Source organism: Delphinapterus leucas, chromosome 18 (assembly GCF_059928025.1).
Source record: "Delphinapterus leucas isolate spDelLeu-1000000601 "Yukka" chromosome 18, BTC_Dleu_Yukka2, whole genome shotgun sequence".
In the NCBI taxonomy this organism is placed as follows: domain Eukaryota; kingdom Metazoa; phylum Chordata; class Mammalia; order Artiodactyla; family Monodontidae; genus Delphinapterus; species Delphinapterus leucas.
In genome coordinates, this window is record NC_143146.1 from 61175517 (window position 1) to 61194404 (window position 18888).

Genomic DNA, 18888 nt, shown 5'->3' on the forward strand with positions numbered 1-18888 from the left:
CCCCCTCACATCAGTATCCCTTCTTTCTAATTGATTATTCTTGTCAGCATATAAACATGATCAACTGATCATGTCATCTTTAAAAAAAACCCAAAACTCTCCCTTATACACAAAGAGCTGGTCATTTACAGTGTCACTTGTCTGACCTTAGTTGACCTGTCAGCAGTATCATCACACAGTGGTCCCTGCCCTGCAACTTGAAGCAGTTCCTTCTTTTGACTTCCTGGACATATGCTGCTAGTATGTCTTTTACCTTTCTGGCTGCTGCTTCTCAGGTGCCTTGGCTGTTTTTCCTCCTCTGCTCAACCTCTACAGTTTGGAGTGCCCAAGGCTCTTTCCTGGGCTCCTTCCTCAATCTGAACATCCTCCTTCCTCAATCTGAACATCCTTCCTGCATGACCTCATCCAGTTCCCATGGCTTCAATACCATTCTTATGCCGAGACTCTTATCTCCAGCCCCGATGACCAACCTGACATACCTACCTGGATAGGTAATAGCCTCTCATGTTAAACTGGCCGGAAAAGAATAGTTCCATCCCCTATACACTCATACACACGATCCATCCAAACCTGCTCACTTCTCCTCAGTAAACAGCACATCATTTGTCCGCCATCATCCCCGTTTGTATTCTCTTCCCATTTTTCTGTGGGCTATCAGAGTCTTACCCTTTATCTACTATGCAGCAAACAGTCTTTTCCCTTTTTTTAAATGGTATCTATCACCTTAAAAGTCGAGCTTAAATTTTTTATATAGTCAAATCTGTCAGTCTTTTTCAAGGTGTCTCCTGCCTTGCTTAGAAAGCCTCAGTACTGTCCTTTTCTTCTTTCTCTTATATTTTCTAATTTTTTGCAGCTTTTTAAAAATACTTATTTTTTATATAGTTAAAGCTTTAATCCACATGGAGTTTATTTGGGAATATATTGTGAGGTAGGGATCTAACTTTCTTTCCTATACATATAGTCAGATGGCCCCCCAACACTAAATGATCATTCTTTGCGCTCTGACTTCAAATTCTGCCTTTTGCACAATCTAATTTCTCACCGACAATTAAATTTCCTTTATTTATATAGTTGCTTGTGCTGACCTTGGGATACTGTGTGAGCTGTCATCTCCTGTTTTGCTCGGTGGTTTCATTGTGTGCCCACATCATTCAGCCAGAGCATGATATAAACCAGCTGTGGTCATGGCTCAGATTCCCCCAAACAGGTTTCTGTGGCCACGTACTCTCCTCCTAGCCATCTCTACGCCACCTTCCTAGCAGACCAATAGACTGATATATAAAAGCAAGAGATCAAATGAATTGAGCTAAGAAAAAAACTTATTCCTCAGGGGCTTTTTTGTTTTTGTTTTTTTTTACATTTTTGGCCTTTCTACATAGATGCCAAAGAGATTTCACTTCCTTTCTCTCACATCTCCTCAGTAGTGCCTCTGTAAGACAGGCACTGTGATCCCCAGGGAGGAATTTGGGTCTAAGAGAGGGGAAGGGACTGGCTTGAGATCACACAGCTGTTAGTGGCACTGCCAGGAGCTGACCTTGGCCACAGGCTCAGTGTCCCCAACAGAACCTCTTGCCTAGAGCTGGACAGTGTTGCCAACCCTGCTTTTTAGAAATCTCTTTTAAAAAGAGAGGAGGGGGTTATTTTTGGAAACAAAAAGGGTTTTCTGCTTTTAATCAGATCATTACAAAACATTCCAGTTAGTTGAGGTTTTGCTGAAATTTCAAAATGAGCAGCTGAATGTCAGGACCCAGTGTTTGTAGCTGAGGACATTAGGGCTGCCAACTTAAAAATAATATTTGATGACATCTTTAACTTTAAATTTTAACAAAGATTCTGAAAAATCAGGTGCTTACTCAGTAAAATCTGTTCTTCTGTAGAAATGCACATTTTGTGGGAAAGCAGGAGCCACCGTGGGATGTGATTTAAAATCCTGTCTCAAGAATTACCACTTTTTCTGTGCCAAGAGTGACCACGCAGTTCTACAAGCTGATGGATCTAAAGGAACTTACAGGTATTTAATAAAACAGTTTTAAAGCCACGTTTGGGGGATTGGAATAAGGACAAGGAGACTTTTTAAAGCTAATTTTATGCAAATGATTTCCAAGTAAGAATGTGGTTTGGGAGATGCCCAGCTGGGAACCTAACTTGAAAGTACCTTCCCTAAGTGTCATAGGAAGAAAAGAAGCAGGGTTGGTTTTGTTTTGGGTTTTACTCTCCCTGCATCCTTTCTTTCCTCATAGAAAGCACTGGTTGACATGGTAGCACAAGTAACCTAACAGGTGGCCACGAGGCTGGGAACCAGTTCACACTCGCTCTTTTCTGTAAACAGGAAAGGAGCCTGACTTGTTAGTTCTAGGTCCATGCTTTACCCATCTTGTCTCCACATGAATGTATTTTCCCATCACTCTCACCACCCTCTTAACTATAAATAGCCTCTAAAAATGATAAAGAAACTATGCAGCAAATAGTTATCAGTCATTAAGTCCTTGAAGAAATTTACACCTTGTTTGTGTTGCCTTTGGCTTTGAAATCTTGCTCCTTGTTTTTCAATAATTCTTTAATGTTAACTTTGATCCAGTAAGGCATATTTCAAGTCCAAAACAAGTATATTTGTTTTATCCAGGAAGAAACGTGATCTTCCTTCTGATGAAAGAAGTCAGTTCAGTTAAGTCATTATACAGTTTAGTCAGAAGAAATCAGTAACCCAGTTTTTAATTGATTCAGGTCATGTTCAGCGAACTCTTTTTTGTACGTAGATGCAGTCTAGAATATGTCATATAAAGGTGAAGGAAATAACAGTCAAAAGGTTAGGTTTGACCTTTTTAAAGTTATGAGATGGAATAAAACAGAGAATGATGGTCTAATGTTGACGAGCCAGGCAGACACTTCTCACTTCTCTGGGGCATATGAATAGATTCTGATTGAACTGGACATTTTAAATTTCAGTGAAACATATACATTTTTTTCAGGCATAGTATCTGAATAATAGGATTAGTGTTATGAGAGAATTATTTTTATTTTTTATTTTTTTAATTGAAGTAGTTGATTTACAGTGTTGTGTTAGTTTCAGGTGTACAGCAAAGTGATTCAGTTATACCCATATATATATATATTCTTTTCCCTTTATAGGTTATTACAAAATATTGGGTATAGTTCCCTGTGCTATACAGTAGGTCCTTGTTGGTTACCTATTTTACTGATATAGTAGTATGTATATGTTAATCCCAAACTCCGAATTTATCCCTCGCAGAGGATTATTTTTAATATGATTTTTGTAAGATCCGTTACGTTCCTAAATGATACTTTAAAATTCCATATGGAGGGTAGATTTTTTTCCCCCTGTGGGCATATATCCCCAATATTATCAGTGTGTTCCAGAACTATTTTATTACTTTATCTTTTAACCACTTACTTTATGCCAGGAATACTTCAAAGTACTTTACAAATGTTATTTCGTTTAATACTCTAATAGCCCAGTAAGGTAGGTACTATTATCCCCATTTTAAAGATGAGGAAACTGAGGCCCTGACAGTAATTTGTACCCAGGCCACACATTTGGTAAGAGGCAGAGCTGGGCTTCAGGGCTCCAGAGTCTTTGCTCTTTGACACCATATCCTCTTTAAGCTTAGCAGCCATATATCCTAAAATGTGGGCAAGCCTAACATTATTTAACAAACACAAAGAAGTTTGTTAAATAATTTAAAATCTGATTTTACACAGGTATTTTCTTGCTTGAGACTAGACAGGAAATGTGTAAATATGTTAATTTTATATTCTTTCTATATTTGATTTGCTGAGAAACTCATGAATTGAAATATTCTGTATCACTTTTATTATTTACCTTCCCAAAGAGCTTATTTTATTATGACTTCTCCAAAGACCTAAAACACCCACTAGAAAGACTATTGTTAGCAGAGCTACAAGGTCAAACAAAAAGGAGTCAAGTTCCTGCTATACCTTAAAGTCTGAAAAAATACTGATCATATATTAGTAGAACCAATGAATAGAGACTCATAAAATAATCTTCTCTGTCATAGTTTTATCAAGTGTCAGGTGAACTTTTATTCATTTTTAAATTGAATTTAAACATTCGGAGTGGCTGTCATGCACGAGACCCCTTGTTAGGTATAGTGAGAATATAAAGAGAAACAAGACGTTAACTAAAACTATCACCTCACAGGAGGACCAGAACGTCAAACCTAGTAGGAGCACGTGGCCTGATGGGAGCAGGAGGGGATTTACATGAAACTGGCTTGGACTTCAGTTGATAATTGTTGAAAATGGGTGATGGGTTGGGGGCATGGGAGTTCATCACATCTCCACTTTTAAAAAATTTTTTAAATTTTTAAAAAAATTTTTAAGTTTTTTTAAAAAAAAATTAAGTACCTGGCAAACAAAAGTGCTGAGAAACCAGAATCTGAAGGGCGAGGAGATTAATATCGATTGGGGGTGGGCGGGTGGGGTGCTGGGAGGACTGCATGGAAGAGGCGGGAACTGATGTACAACAGGAAGAGTTCATACATTCCCCTAGGTGAGGGGGACCCTGCATCATGAGGGTCAGCACCATAAGGAAGGGAACTGGGGGCTGCGGAGGAAGAAAGGCTGGAGAGAAAACAGGGCCTGAGCAGCTCCTTCAGGTTTACTCACTGCACTTCTTTGCTCTAGCTGCTCTGCTTCTTCCTTCTCTTCTAGGGCACTGATTAGTTCTAAGCTCATGCAGTTCAAATCTAAGATCTGGGGGAGATGCGTGTTGAGTTAGCAAACTACTTTCCCGTCAGATAATGCATGCAATTTTGTGCTTATTGTTGAAAGTCAGCAGAACTTTGTGTAGTCAGATGAAAATTGTGTCTTAGCTGTTGGATCTCTTAAGTATTTTCTTTATACAGTAAAATCTCACTGACCACTGTATATGAACAAGTATTGTTCAAAATATGTAGTCAGCACTCACCCCTGCAGAGAGCACGCTGACCTGTCCAAGGTTCAAGGGCACAGGGGATGCTGGCACAGGGTCCATCTACACTTGATGTCTGTCAGTAACTACACAGGCTTGAACAGCAATTTTGTTTTTAACAAATAAATATTTAAGGTTAAGCCCGCATGAAAAACAGATTAGTTCCCTTTTAAATTACAGTGCAATAGGCATAATATTTGAAAAGTGTAAATACAGTTATTTGACTCTTTGAAATTTCATGTTTTCAGAGTATTGTGCCAACAACATGCTGACCTTCAAAATGGTAAGTCTATAAAATTTAGTGTTGTGGGTTTAAAGAAAGGTAAACCTTCGGTAAGACATGGAATAATCTGATTTACTGGCCTAAGTTAAAATACAAATTTTTGAGTCAAAATGTTACATACTTTTAAAATTGTCAGTCCCTGTGCAGTGTGCAGTATAATGAACTAAACTTTTCTTCTTCGCGAACTAGACCTACTCTCAGTGAAGCCTTTGTCTGGTGTCCTCCATTCTCACTACAGTCAGCGGACCGAACCAAAACATGGTAAGAAGCTTTGACTTTTGTGACTACTTGTCTTCTGAGAAGACTATCAGAATTTTCAGTAGATAAAACTGATAAAGTGCTGTATGTTCCCTGAATGCAATTCTCCTAAGAATGCACGATTAGCCTTTCCGTTCTGAGGAAAATTGGGTCCTGGCTACCTGGGGTTACCTGACCTTTGTGTACTGCCGGAAGAGCAGTCTTGCCAACACAAGATGTGGAATGCTCTCTGTGGACAGGAGTCGGCCCTCTTTGGGAAAGGCTTATTAGTTCCCTGTCATGCCAGCTGCATTTTGTGGTGGTAAGCAACGCTCTCTAAACAATAGCGTTACCCTTCAGCCATTCCCCTTGCAACTTATCAGAAATACTATCAAAAACATTGCTGTCAGTGTTCACTGACAGGGAAAGATGACAATAATGTATTCGTTTTAAAAAGCAGATTATAACACTGTAACAAATCCTCTCCCCAGAGGAAACCATCGTTGTTTCTTTCGAATTCTTCCAAAAATGTTCTGTGTATAGAAACATACCTACTACTATATTTTGCTTTTTCACTTAGTATATCTTACAAATTCTTCTCTATCAGTGGGTATAAGTAGATCTCGCCTCATTTTTAAAAGGCTTCATAGTATTCCACTATGTGTATTATTCAGTTGTATAGCTGAACCACAGTTGAACTAGTCTCTGCGTGACTGACATGTAAGTTATTTCCAGCTTTTTTCTATCACATTTAATACTGTAGCTAACATTTTTCTCCACTCATCTTTGTGCCTTTATGTAACAATACTATTAGAAAGACTTCCTGTAAGTAGATTACTGGGTCAAAGAGTATAAACAATGAAACTTTGGGTAACTGTTGGCTAATTATCTTCTAGAGGCCGCACCAGCAGTACACACTGACCCAAATCCTTGCAGACATTATATATTATACATCTTAATCTGATCAATGAAAAATTCTGTTTTACTTTGCGTATCTTTACTTACGGGTGAAACTGAGTATATTCCTCCATCTTTTGATCAATTATATTGTTTCCCTGTGATCCAATTTATTTTTCTGTTTAATGAACCCTCTCTCCAGAGTTACCCATTTGCCCATTTTTCTACCCAATTGCCTTTTTTGTATTGATTTATAAGGTCTTTTTATATTTTAAAAATTGGCCTTTTGTCATTTTTTTTTGCAAACATTTAATCTAAGTTTGACATATCTTTTGACTTTGTTATAACCTTTGGCATATAAGAGTTGTACATTTTCTGTAGTCCAGCATCAGTCTTTTCCTTTATGGATTCCAGTATCTACATAATTTATACTTTTCTGCTTGCTTTTCAGGAGTGAAAAGTAAAAGGGGGAGGAAAAAACATCTCTCAACAGGCAATCTTATACAGGTAATTTGAATTAATTTCATTATAGCTTTAAGTTTCTCCATACAGTGTCTTTTTTTAACCTTCTGAATTTAAGGTGACACAATGATAGATGATGATGAATATTAAAGAGAAGTTGGATGTGTCTTGGGTATCCAAGCACATAACCTCCAGGAGGTGACTGTCCCCTGGCTCCTGTAACACATCCCTGGGTACCAAATCAGTGAGAGGATCTGAGCCCACAGGGTGTTTATGGTCTTAAAACAGGCATAGGTGCAATGGAACATCCTTACCTAGCCAAGTATTTCCCAGCTGCAGGATCCACATTTGACCTAATTTGTGATTCATAATTTTCTGGATTCCTATTCTGTGTAAAGCATATGAAAATGTTTTGGGGATTTGCAACAGCTCGTGTAAGCTTTAATTAATATGAGCCAGCAACCTCTCACCCTATTTATACAAGAGGTGCTTGTTACAGCTGTTAATGTTTTGTCAGACAAAAACAAAACTACGTTTGATGTTTACATCTACATATGAACATGGAACATGATTTTCACCATAAGCATATCACTGAATTTGGTTTTCATTTTATGCAATACAGTAAGTCCCCTACACACGAACCTTCAAGTTGCGAACTTTCAAAGATGCAAACGTGCATTCACACGTCTAATCACATTCATGTGTCTGGAGTACATTGTCACACGCGTGCATCCTCTACAAGTGGTTGTGCTTTTGTGTACTCTACAGTACTATATACAGCAGTACAGTAACTTTATTTCAAGCACAGGACCCGAACGTAGAACAGTGCACGAAGACTGCAGCAGCTGTTAAGAATGCAACCCAGTGCTCCCATGTCATCTATGACAGGAAAAGAAGAGCTACTACCCAGACATCAAGGGATCGTTTTGTCAAGAGGGTAAAGAGAACTGAATCCAGCAAGGAACCAGAACCTGTGCCATCACCGTCAGGCGTGAGTGAAATTGCAGCTTGCCCTCCATCTCCTATTGCTGATGATCCTTCAGCTCTACCATCTCCCACCTCCCCTCCCTCCTCCAGTCAGTAACTCTTCTTGCCTGTTCACTCGATGCCAGCCCCTGTGTGCTAGTTGTTGTACTGGACTACTGTACCTTTCAAGGTACTGTACTGTAGGATTAAACATGTTTTGTTTTCTGTGTTTGTTTTTTATGTATTATTTGTGTGAAGAGTATTATAAACCTATTACATTACAGTACTTACTATATAGCCGATTGTGTTAGTTGGGTACCTAGGCTAACTTTGTTAAGACTTACGAACAAATTGGACTTACAAATGTGCTCTCAGAATGGAACTCATTCATATGTAGAGGACTTACTGTATTAAATGTCAACAGTAAAAAATTAGTGTAAAGTAATCTTGATCTTTCTCTCCTTTTAGCCACCGGAAAGAATGGCATTGGATAGGAAGGAAAAGGATGGCAGACACACAGGTTTGCTATAAGTTTTGTCTGTTAACGAATATGACTTACAGTACTTAGTACCATTTCAGAGTTGGTATCCCACTTTATTATTCTAGACTTGTAGTAATGAATTATAAGAATAGAAATCTTTTATCATAATTATTCACTCCATCATAACCCCAACAGATCAAAATAACTTATAACAGGTTGGGATGGTCCAACTGCTCTTCAGTATTAAGAAAGGATACAGCTCTTGATATAGAAGCTAGAGATGCCCGAGTTCAAAATCCAATGACATGCCACCCCTCACACTGTGACCCCCCCCCCGCCCCCCGCCAAGAAGCTGAAGCCAGTAATTGTAACTTTCTGTTAAGGAAACAGACGTTCCATAACAGTCAACTGTGACAGAAAAAAATGAGGGAGGCTGTTATCTCAAAGATTTGAAGCTAAATTTTAGAAAATTCTCTTTATTCATATAATTATTCTAAGCAGAGAAGTTTTTATTTTCACTTTTTATAACATTTCATTCATTGTTTCAGCTTGAAAAAAATGAAGTATGATGAAATTACAATTAATAGAAAAGATAAAGGTGTTGTACGTATTACCTAATAATGCTCATCCACCATTAGGCAAAGTCTGAAGAAGTGACCATAAAGTGATGTATGATAGCTGTCCTGAGACAGACGATTTCCTTCTGAAATGTTTTTTTTATTCTTAGATGCAATTGTGAAAGTTCCTTTTCTTAAGAAATGTAAAGAAGCGGGTCTTCTTAATGCTTTATTTGAAGAAATAGTAGACAAACTTCATTTGATTCAAGAAAGACTCAGGGATGAGACCACTTCAGAATCAGGTATTGAAATAACAAAATTTCTACATATAGAGACTTCTCACAGACCTACATGTTAAACAAAACCAACACCCCCCCCCCCAAAAAAGTAAACATTTTCTTTCTGCGCTGTTTCTTTTTTCTTTTCCTTCTTTATCTCATTCTTGAGAGCCTATTTGGAGGTTCTAGCAGGGGAGTGCAGCTACTTGTATACCCTTGACCGTGACCGAAGAACGGTCCTCTTCTATCGGGGAAGGTCATCCTCTTCAACCGAGCACGCAGCTTTGGGAGGGACGCACATGGAGCGGTGAGGGAGGAAGGGGACACCCGCCTAGCCAGCCAGATCAGCCGCATCAACCCTGGCGATCAGTGGGGTGACAGATGTCGCAGCCAGATTGCCTTCACATCCTTTATCTCATTCTTTAATACAATTTATTGTTCCAGATCTCTTGTCTTTTTATAAATCAACAGGAGGTAGGTAATTCACAAAATCATTACCTTAGTAAAAAATACCCTGATTCCCTGAAAGTTTTAATGTCTTTTCCAGAGGTTCATAACTGAGAGTGACCATCAAGAGAACGGGCAAGTTCAGAACCAGGTTCACACACCTGCGCTCCCCCCACTCCCTGCAGCTGAGCACGCTTGCTGCTAAGATCTGAGAATGGCATTCATTATGCTAGTTTTGATTTGACTCTAATTCTGTTCCTTAAACAAGCAAGTGCCTTTTTTTATACTGTAAAGTATAGAAGAAAGAAGTAATTTTAATGTTTTGGTTGATGTTTGGTTTAGTTAAATGTGGCCTTTCAGAAAGAGCTCTTCGGGACGCTGAAGTTCCATTTGTACATGCAGGTATACAGCCACTTAGCCTTCTCATAACCTGTGTTAGGAGCTTAAAAACTTTATTATAAATACAGTCGACACATAACATGAGTTTGTACTGTACGGGTCCACTTATACCTGAATTTTTTTCAATAAATACTACGCAATAAAATACTACACAATCCGTGGATACAGAACCACAGATACAGAGGAACCACATATTTGGGAGGCTGACTGTGAAGTTAGTTATGCTTGGATTTGTGACTGCACGGGGGTCAGCATCCCTAACCCCACATTGTTCAAGGGTCGACTGTATAGCTGTCTTAGAAGGAAAAACCTCAACAGTCTGTATTTTGGGTAACAATGTAAAATATATGATTATTTGAAAGGGATTTTTTTCTACAGGACAAAACCAAAAAGTGTAGTTAAGAGCAAACAGACATTTGACATTCTTTTGTTCGTTTACTCTTGTCTCTAGGCCAAGCACATCTCGAACTTGAGCGTGCCCCTCAGAACCACCAGGGGGGTTTGTTAAAACAGATGGCTGGGCCCCATCCCTGGAGGTTCTGATCCAGTAAAGGTGCTAAGAATCTGCATTTCTAACGAGCTCCCTGGTGAGGCTGCTGCCACTGCAGTCCACAGGGGATGCCTGCTCTGTGTGCTTTTCCTTTTTGAGGGTTATTCTGTGAGGTGTTTCTGCCTATGTAAGTTATTTAAATTAAAACTGAAAATGTTTTTCTTCCTCCAGACTATGAAGAAATTGGGACTTCACTTTTTGACTGCAGATTGTTTGAAGACGCATTTGTAAATATTCAAGCAGGTATGAGTTATAACTGAGCAGCCAAGTTTAGAAACATTTATCATATATATTAAAATAACACTATTCAGGTGATAAAAATCCTATTTTAGAAGAATGTTCACCCTTGCATTAAATGAAAAAGCCCATTACAAAACAATATGAGCCCTCACACACAGAAGAAAAAATATATATACACAGGGTCACACATGCACACAGAAAAACTGCACATAAATGGAAACAGTAGTTATCTGTAGGTGACTGGATTATAGTAATTTCTTTTGTCTTAGTGCTCATTGTATTTTCCACATTTTATACATACACACAATGCTTTTGTAATCAGAAAAAGAACTCATCTAAAAAAGTGGAAACAAAAATTTAATTGCAAAGTGGAAGTATTTGGGCACCATGCTTGGAAATCAGCAGGAACTGGTGAGGCTGTGATAAACCATGCTGCACTGTCTCCCTCTCACTTGGTATGATGTGTATAAATTTCAGTTCTTTCAACATTAATCTTCAAATCTAATGGGAGAGGAAGGGTTGTGATTGATTCTAAAGTTCATCATCAAAAAAAAAAAAAAGAATAGCCAAGAAACTTTTGAAAAAGAAAACCTAGTGGAAACAGAGTTAACCTTTCCATAAAACAAACAGTGGTCCTTTCACCACTATTTCAGATGCCTTCAAAACAGGCTAAGTTTCCACATTGATGAGTCTGACCTGACTTCTCCATCAAGGCTGCCACACACAGCTGGGCAGGCTGTGCACTGCACATCCCCGTGGGAGTGGAGGGCACAGGTTGACACAGAGTTTAAGGCAGATGACTCCCCCTGAAGTTGTACACAAACAGTGCCCTAAACTCTGTTCTTTTCCAGAGATGTATTTGTCTTTCCAGCAAGTATATTAGGAAAATAGATTTTCCCTGTGGATAAAATATTAGTTCATATTCCTGTCTCAGTATACACAAGCCTTTCTCATTTTTGTTTTCATATTACACATTTCTATTTGAATTTTGTATTACATTTATAATCAGCAGAAAAAGTCAACAATAGTGTGTTTTTTTACCAGTCTCTTGAGAATGTCTGCATACGTCTTATGGGAATATCCTTTTTTTTTTTTTTAAGAGGTCTTTACATTTTTTTTCTAAAAAGCTTTATTTTGTAGGTGACTTTCATGTATGTTTATTTTTCTTTCATATAAAAGTAACATGTTTGGAACATGTCACTACCTAGGTTAAGTTAGTTGGGAGTACATACAGTATAGTGTAGTATTTGGGGGGTGTGAGCTCCCGGAGGTGACACTATTTGGAATCGCATGAGAACCAACTTAAAAGACTTAACTTCTCACACCCCAACTGATAAAGACTCTTTTGCTCAATTCATCTTTTTCAGTGTTCCAGAAAGTTAACTGCAGGTATACAGATATTCTTGAGGTTTTTAAAAAATTGCCACTAATATTATAATTTATAAAGCCTAACTAAAGTAGCTTCTAAGTTTCCACAATAAAAGCATTCCTATTTCTAAATAAAACCGAAAGCTTTTATGTAACATTAAAAATTGGATGCATTTCTCTGAAAGATTTGCCCTTAACTCTTGATAGTCTAATGGCATCCTCTCAACATGGATATTGTATAGCACGAAGGTTATTTAGTTGCTGCTTTCAAATCCTCAAAAGTATACAGAAGTGCCTTTTCTGCTATAAATGTATACAAAATTTTAAAGATTTACAGACCAGCTTTATGTGTGATAAATACTAGAATTGTATCCTGAACTAGAAGAGGAAGCAAAAGCATAAAAGCATCAATTCCTGCTCACAAGACCCTAGATCATTTTCATTTGGGGCACAACATTGTGTACTATGCACTTTCAGAAGAGGCTAGAAATAGTGCATTGTGTATAAAACTACTGAATAACCTGAAATAATTTTCTTATAGCAATAGAGAATAAAATTCATCTATCTGAACAAAGGCAGCAGCAGCTGAAGGACGAGATTGAGCTACTTCAGGGCTTAAAACAAACCTTGTGCTCTGAGCTTCAGTCAAGTTCTACTTCAGATTCTTCTCTGTCTTCTTAAGAATGACCATTTCGTACGCCAGGAATCAAGCACAGTTGCAAACAGGCTGAAAGCTGGAGACGGGCCTGTGAAAGCCACACATCTTTAGCACTAGGGCCCTCGTGTCTCTCTGCCCCTCAAACTCTGATCCTCACCAGCCCTTAACTGTTCTTGCTGATTTGGCATCTTATTCCTTTTTATTGCCTCCTCTTCCTCATCATCATCTCACTTCTACCCCTCCCCCCCAGTAAAATATTTCTGATTCTACTTGAGTAAATTGGGCCATGCCTCCCATCGCTCTAAAAATCCTTTGGTGGATTTTTAGATTTTTAGTTCCCCCCTCCCCCACCCCCACTACAGTGAGCTAAGTGGATTCCAGGTGCTCCTGCCCCCAGGGCCTTTGCACATCCTGCTGTGAAGCCTTCACTGCTCCTCCTGCTGATGTCCTCATACCTATTCCATCTGAGAGTACTTTCTCTTCATATCCCTTTCTCGGTGTAAGCCACTCTATCATACATCAAACCACTGGAGTATAAGCAGTCTGAGGGCAGAAACTCACTATTCCTGTGTTTTCCTCCCTATCACATTCCCAGCAGCTAGCGTGCTCAATAAATGTTGAAAAAATGTATGAACTGTTTTTATCTTTTGAGACTAGTTCCAGCCCTTTAATGCTGCTTTGATATAATAAATCTGAATGTTATACCTGTACCCAACATACCTGTGTGTTTTTTAAATTTCTCTTCAGCCACAGCCCATGGGCATAACATCATCTTCAAAACAAACATTTAAAACTGGATGGTCTCTCTGAAGGTTTTTCTCAACCTAACAATATACAATTAAGATTTGTATGCCCTACTACCATGTCTGCCCTCTGAAAACTTCACATTTCTACTTTTCTACCACACTACTTTGATCCACAGTAGTGCTACATATTTCAACGTGAGTTTGACCTGAGTCTCCAGCATGGGATCCGGCACATAATATGCTCAACAGCTGCTGAAGAATATGAGACAAACGGAAGAACATGTCCGTGCCTGTTGTAATGGCAACCCCAGCCCAAGTCATTAATAACCGAGGGCCAAAATCTCAGTGGTTTTCAAATTTGGCTACACATCAGGATCACCTGAGGCACTTAAAAAACTACGGAAGCCAAAAAAAGATTTTAGAAGATGGCAGAGGAGACAGACTCTGAGCTCACCTCATCTGACAGGCACACCAAAATTACAACTATTTACAGAACTATGGATCAAAAAGACCGAAGCAAACAGAAAAGATCTTCTACAACTAAAGATACCAAGAAAACCACAACCAGACGGGGTGGAGTGGGGTGCAGAAACACAATACAGTCGAGACCCACACCACTGGGTGGGCGACCCACAAATGGGAGAATAATCACAACTGCAGAGGTTCTTCCCAGCAAACAATGGGTCTGAGCCCCACATCTGGATCCCCAAACCCAAGGGTCTTGTGCCAGGAAGACAAGCCCCATTAACATTTGGCTTTGAAGGCCAGTGGAGCTTACCTTTGGGAGTCCCAGAGGGCAGGGGGAAATAGAGACTCCATTCTTAAAAGGTGCACCCAAAAACTCATGCTCCAGGACCCAGGGCAGAAGAAGTAATTTGAAAGGAGCCTGGGACAGACCTACCTACTGATCGTGGCGAGTCTCCCAGAGAAGGAGGCGGCAACTGGAGCTCACCCTGGGGACAAAGACACTGGTAGCGGCCATTCATACACGCCCCCTTAAGACCCCCTGAGCCCACAGCGGTCCCAGGACACAGCCCTGCCCACCAGAGGGCCCAGGACCCAACTCCACATACCAGTGCACAGGCAACAGACCCAGACACCCTGGGACCCAGCTCTGTGCACCAGTGGGCAGGCATCAGCCCTAGAATCCCCTGGGCCCCAGCCCCACCCACCAGCAGGCCAGCACCAGTCCTGGGACCACCTGAGCCCAAGCCCCGCCCACCAGGAGGTAAACTCAAGTTTCAAGACACCCCAGGCCCTGCAGCCAGCTGTGTCAGGAAATGACCCCACCTGCCAGCTGTCTGACACCAGCTCTGGAACCCCTGGGCCCTGCAGTGAGACCCCAGGACCTGGCTTCACCCACCAGTGGGTGGGAACCAGCCCCAGATCTCATGGACCTGACTCCTGGCTCCAGTGAGCCAGCACGAGCCCCAGGGCCAGCCTCCCGGGGTTCCATAGCTGGCCACCTCATGATCCACTCTGCCAACCAGTGACTGGCTCCTCCATACAAGGCAGGGCCTGGCAACCAATCAGACCAGAGGCCAGCCACACCCACCAGGCTGCCCACAGTAGTCAGCCCACCACAGCAGAAGGACCCACACAGCCCACATGGAGGGTGCCCCTATAGCATATAGCTCTGGTGACGAGAGGGGAGTGCATTGCTGGGACACATAAGACATCCCCTACAAAGGGCCACTTTTCCAAAGTGAGGAATCATAACCAACCTACCTGATACCCAGAAATAAATACAGTAAGTTAGGCAAAATGAGGGGACAGAGGAATATGTTCCAAACGAAAGAACAAGATAAAACCCCAGAAGAAGAAATAAGTGGAGACACAGTTCAAGGTAAAGATCATAAAGTTGATCAAAGAATTCAGAATAAAAATGAATAAACAGAACAAGAAGTTAGAAGTTTTTAAAGAAGAGTTAGAAAACATAACAACCAAACAGATGAAGGATGCAATAACCGAAATGAAAAATACACGAGAAGGAATCAAAAGTAGACTAAATGACACAGATGAACAGATCAGTGAGCTGGAAGAACGAGTAGTGGGAATCACTGATGCTGAACAGAAAAAAGAATAGAAAGAAATAAGGACAGTTTAAGAGACCTGAGACAACAACAAGCATACTAACATTTACATTACAGGGATCCCAGAAAGAGAAGAGAGAGAGAGAAAGGGCCTGAGAACATATTTGAAGACACAGTAACTAAAGACTTCCCTAACCTGGAAAAGGAAACAGTCACCCAAATCCAGGAAGCACAGAGTCCCAAACAGGATCAACCCAAAGAGGACCACACCCAGACATATTATAATTAAAGTGGCAAAAGTTAAAGATAAAGAGAGAATATTAAAAGCAACAAGGGAAAAGCAACAAGTTATCAATACTTATAAGGAAACTCCATTAAGGATATCAGCTGACTTTTCAGCAGAAACTCTACAGACCAGAAGGGAGTGGCACAATATATTTAAAGTGATGACAGGGAAAAACCTACAACCAAGAATACTTTACTTGACAAGGCTCTCGTTCAGATCTGATGGAGATCAAAAGTTTTACAGACAAGCAAAAGCTAAGAAAGTTCAGTGCCACCAAACCAGCTTTACAAGAAATGTTAAAGGAAATTTTTTAGTGAAAAAGAAAAGGCCACAACATGGAAATTATGAAAAGAAAAAGCTCATTGGTAAAGGCAAACATACAGTAAAGATAGGAAATCAGCCATGAACAAAGCTAGCAGGAAGGTTAAAAGACAAAGTAGTAAAATTGTCTATATCCACAATAAGCAGTTAAGGGATACAAAAAATAAATAGATTTAAAATATGATGCCAAAAACAGTAATCATGAGGGGAAGAGAGTACAAATGTAGGGCTGTTAAAATGCATTTGAAATTAAGAGATCAGCAACTTAAAATAATCACATATATATATACAGATTGCTATACAAAAACCTCATGGTAACTGCAAACCAAAAATGTATAATAGATACACAGACAAAAAAGAGAAAGGAATCCAAACATAACACTAAAGATAGTCATCAAATCACAAGGAAAAAGAACAAAGAAGAAGAACAAAAAAGAACTATAAAAACAACCCCAAAACAATGAACAAATGGCAGTAACTATATACATATCAATAATTACTTTAAATGTAAATGGATTAAATGCTCCAATCAAAAGACATATAGACTGGCTGAATGGACACAAAAACAAGACCTGTACACATGCTTCCTACAAGAGACTCACTTCAGATCTAAAGACACATGCAGACTGAAAGTGAAGGGATGGAAAAGGGCATTCCATGCAAATAGAAATTAAAAGAAAGCGGGGGTAGCAATATTGTACCAGACAAAATAGACTTTGAGGTGGGAGAGAGAGGATGGACGGGAGGCTCAAGAGGGAGGGGATATGGGGACATGTGTACGCATATGGCTGATTCGCTTTGTTGTGCAACAGAAACTAACACAGTATTGTGAAGCAATTATATTCCAATAAAGATCTATTAAAAAAAAAGACTGTAAAGAAGGACATTACATAATGATCAAGGGATCAATCCAAGAAGATGTAACAATTGTAAATATATATGCACTCAACATAGGACCACCTAAATACATAAAGCAAATATTATCAGACATAAAGGGAGAAACTGACAGTAACACAATAATAGTAGGGGACTTTAACACCTCAATTACATCAATGGACAGATCGTCCAGACGGAAAATCAATAAGGAAACACTGGCCTTAAATGACACATTAACCATTGACAAAACAGGAAGACAACCTACTTAATGGTAGAAAATATATGCAAATGATACGACTGATAAAGGGTTAATATCCAAAATATATAAACAGCTCATACAACTCAACATCAAAAATACAAACGAGATTAAAAAATGGGCAGAAGACCCGAATGGACATTTCTCCAAAGAGGACATACAAATAGATGGCCAACAGGCACATAGAAAGATGCTCAACGCTGCTAACACTAGGGAAATGCAAATCAAAACTACAATGAGATATCACCTTACACCTGTCAGAATGGCCATCATCAAGAAGACCACAAATAGGGGAGCTTCCTGGTAGTCTAGTGATTAGGATTCACTGCCGTCACTGCTGTGGCCCGGATTCAATCCCTGGTTGGGGAACTGAGATCCCACAACTTGCACAAAGCGGCAAAATAAATAAATAAATAAAAAGACCATAAATACCACCAAATGTTGGCAAAGATGTGGAGAAAAGGGAACCCTTGTACCCTAATGGTAGGAATGTAAATTGGTGCAGTCACTGTGGAAAACAGTATGGAGGTTCCTCAAGAAACTAAAAATAGAACTACCATATGTCCAGCAACCCCACTCCTGGGTATATCTCCAAAGAAAATGAAAACACTAATTCGAAAAGATATGTGCAACCCAATGTTCACAGCAGCATTATTTACAATAACCATGATATGGAAGCAACCATGTGTCCATCAACAGATGAATGGATAAAGATGATGTGGGGTGTGTGTGTGTGTGTGTGTGTGTGTGTGTGTGTGTGTGTGTACTAGTCAGTCATCAAAAAGAATGAAATTCTGACATTTGCAGCAACATGCATGGACCTGGACAGTATTATACTTAGTCATAAGATAAGTCAGAGAGAGAAAGACAAATACTGTATGTTATCACTTATATATGGAACTTAAAAATAAAACCAACTATTGAGTATAACAAAAAAGAAACAGGCTCACAGATACAGAGAACTAGTGGTTACAAGTGGGGTATGGGAAGGGGGGAGGGGCAAGGTGGGGGTAGGGAATTAAGAGGTACAAACTAGTATGTATAAAATAAATAAACTATAAGGATATACTGTATTGCACAGGGAATACAGCCAATATTTTATAATAACTATAAATGGAGTATAATCTATAAAAATTTTGAATCACTATGTTGTATATCTAAAACTAAGATAATAATTGTAAATCGACTATACCTCAATTAAAAAAAAAAAAAACAAGACTCCATCCCAGACCCACTGAATAAAGATTTCCCCTGGTCTAGATGATGCTGTAACTTCAGCTTCCCTCCCTGATGTTACATCCTATAGCAAAGCTTATCTGAGTAACAGTTCTGATGTCATGATGTTTATTTCTTAAAAAAAACCCTCTGTCCACCACTTTACTTTCAAATTTCACCATTCATGGTGGTAACTCAGCACAAGGGAGCAACATGTATTTGTCATCAAGTGGCAAATATCGGGCAAATTAAAACAGACCTGGATTTTTACTTTAGCTGTGTCACTGCTGAAACAATTATTTAATATGAGACTAATTCTGCCTACTTTACGGTACAAAATGTGGGCACTAAAAAAGAAAATGCATGTGAAGCACAGGGCAT

At 39.4% G+C, this 18888-nt stretch overlaps 1 protein-coding gene across 4 annotated transcripts in view; it reads left to right on the forward strand.

Annotated features, from left to right (window-relative positions):
* The window catches only part of SETDB2 (SET domain bifurcated histone lysine methyltransferase 2), an 82192-nt gene extending 68703 nt beyond the window's left edge, over positions 1-13489 (forward strand). For all 4 annotated transcript variants that reach the window (XM_022574794.3, XM_022574793.3, XM_089899571.1 and 1 more), the window contains 9 exons: positions 1878-2011; positions 5200-5234; positions 5424-5495; positions 6820-6875; positions 7639-7821; positions 8265-8316; positions 9005-9136; positions 10680-10751; positions 12658-13489. In XM_022574794.3, the coding sequence (XP_022430502.1) occupies positions 1878-2011; positions 5200-5234; positions 5424-5495; positions 6820-6875; positions 7639-7821; positions 8265-8316; positions 9005-9136; positions 10680-10751; positions 12658-12797 (876 nt within the window). In that variant the 3' untranslated portion in view covers positions 12798-13489. The remainder of the gene's footprint in view (positions 1-1877; positions 2012-5199; positions 5235-5423; positions 5496-6819; positions 6876-7638; positions 7822-8264; positions 8317-9004; positions 9137-10679; positions 10752-12657) is intronic.
* The last annotated feature ends 5399 nt before the right edge of the window (positions 13490-18888 follow it).